The 2,500-nt window shown below is 43.7% G+C and overlaps 1 protein-coding gene across 1 annotated transcript in view; it reads left to right on the forward strand.

Annotated features, from left to right (window-relative positions):
* The first annotated feature begins 288 nt into the window (after positions 1-288).
* LOC137631352 (uncharacterized) overlaps positions 289-2,500 on the forward strand; it is an 11,297-nt gene continuing 9,085 nt past the window's right edge. Inside the window, exon 1 of the mRNA XM_068363126.1 lies at positions 289-579. Within this exon, the coding sequence (XP_068219227.1) occupies positions 289-579 (291 nt within the window). The remainder of the gene's footprint in view (positions 580-2,500) is intronic.

Below are 2,500 nucleotides of genomic sequence, written 5' to 3' on the forward strand. Positions count from 1 at the left end.
ACCCTTCCCCCCCTCCCGCCAACCCGAAGGGCCTCCCCCTCCCGAAAGCCCAGGCGGGCCTTCCCCCCTTCCACCAGCCCGGGCGGGCCTTCCCCCCCTCCCGACAACCCGGGAGGGCCTCCCCCCCTCCCGAAAGCCCGGGCGGGCCTTCTCCCCTCCCTCCAGCCCGGGTGGGCCTCCCACCCTCCCACCAGCCCGGGCGGGCCTTCGCCCCCTCCCGCCAACCCGAGAGGGCCTCCCCCCCTCCCGAAAGCCCAGCCGGGACTTTCCCCCCTCCCGCCAGCCCGCATGGGCCTCCCCCCTCCCACCAGCCCGGAAGGGCCACCCTCCTCCCGTCAGCCCGGGCGAGCCTCCCCCCCCTCCCGCCAGCCCGGGAGGGACTCTCCACCCCCGCCAGATCCAGGCGGGCCTCCCCCACCCCTCCAGCCAACCAGTGCGGGCCTCCCCCCATCCCGCCAGCCCGGGCGGGCCTCACCCTCTCCCGTCAGCACAGGGAGGCCTCACCCACTCTCGCCTGCCCGGGCGGGCCTCCCCCTTGCTCCCGTCAACCTGTGGTGCCTCCCCCCTCCCGCCATTTTTGTTTCCCTATTTATTTCTTTATCATTTGTGGTCCTTTCTTTCATTCTTTAATCATTTATTTATCAAACATTCTCATTATTTTCAAAAAGAATGGCTTTCCCCTCCGGTGCTCGTCTTAGACCGTCAATATTAGTTCCTAGATTCTCACTATCTCTCCAGAAAAGAAATCTCTCTCGAGCGGCAGCATGAAACACCATCCCTGGACCATTCCAACCTGGAACTATTTGATATTTGAGTGGAGCCAAGACAAGGTATTCATTAGCTGGATTCAAACATAGGTCATTTGAAGTACTATATTCCATTTCCTTTACTCTTCGATATTACAATCTCCATAGAAAAAACTTGCATTGTGAAGCATGATTCCAGGAATGAGTAGTCTCACTCTAGATTTTCTTTTATACAATTTATATCTCATTCTTTTATCACTATTCCAGTCAACGAAAATATCTTGTTTGATTAAAAAAAAAAAAGAAAAACGTGAAAATCTTTCTACACAGCACTTGAGGTATATGGAGGACTACAAAATATAATGATCTAATTATATCGAGTCAGAAAAAGCCAGACATGAAATGACGTGTCTGAGGCCTTTGTCTTACAGTATACTAGAAACAGATATATTAGTTGTTATGTGTGCAGTGTATTGAGATCTAAATTCAGGAGAGTAGCACCATCTGCATATGCAAAAAGTTTGCTTTCTAGGCCAACCACATTGAAAAGAATAAGATAATATGGCAGTGACGGATATTGGGCCGTAATCAGCATTCTAGACCTACCTCAAACATATTCCTTAATTCTACAACAGGCATAATATATATATATATATATATATGTATATATATATATATATATATATATATATATATATATACATATGTGTGTGTGTGTAATACCAATTTTCTCTCCTTGACCTAGGGTTCGGCTCCCCGGCCGACCAGAAGCTATAATCTCCGAGTTGATTCCCCTTTGGTTCTCTGATCCCGCGGTATAGAGAGAATACAGTATTGAGGGTGTGTAATACATACTTATATGAATATGAAAAACACATCTAAATGTGCAAAATTTATCATTATACACACACACACACATATATATATAAATATATATATATATATATATATATATATATATATATGTGTGTGTGTGTGTGTGTGTTTGTGTGTGCGTCTGTGTATGTGCGTGTGTAAATATCACAAAAGCTAACACGTGATGAGCATGAAAATAATTAAGTGTTATAGCCCCGAAAGGAAAAAGGAAAACACAAACTCGGTTCTCCTTCCGTGACTATAATATATATATATATATATATATATATATATATATACATATTTATATATAAATATATATATATACACATATGTATATATATATATATATATATATATATATATATATATATATATATATATTAGTTTGTTGAGTGTAGTTGGAAAAGTGTATGGTAGAGTACTGATTAATAGGATTAAGGATAAAACAGAGAATGCAATCTTGGAAGTACAGGGTGGTTTTAGAAGAGGTAGGGGTTGTATGAATCAAATTTTTACAGTTAGGCAGATATGCGAGAAATATTTAGCAAAAGGTAAGGAGGTGTATGTTGCGTTTATGGATCTGGAGAAAGCATATGATAGAGTTGATAGGGAAGCAATGTGGAATGTGATGAGGTTATATGGAGTTGGTGGAAGGTTGTTGCAAGCAGTGAAAAGTTTCTACAAAGGTAGTAAAACATGTGTTAGAGTAGGAAATGAAGTGAGCGATTGGTTTCCGGTGAGAGTGGGGCTGAGACAGGGATGTGTGATGTCGCCGTGGTTGTTTAACTTGTATGTTGATGGAGTGGTGAGAGAGATGAATGCTCGAGTGCTTGGACGAGGATTAAAACTGGTAGACGAGAATGACCATGAATGGGAGGTAAATCAGTTGTTGTTTG

This window comes from Palaemon carinicauda, chromosome 39, assembly GCF_036898095.1.
Source record: "Palaemon carinicauda isolate YSFRI2023 chromosome 39, ASM3689809v2, whole genome shotgun sequence".
NCBI lineage: Eukaryota > Metazoa > Arthropoda > Malacostraca > Decapoda > Palaemonidae > Palaemon > Palaemon carinicauda.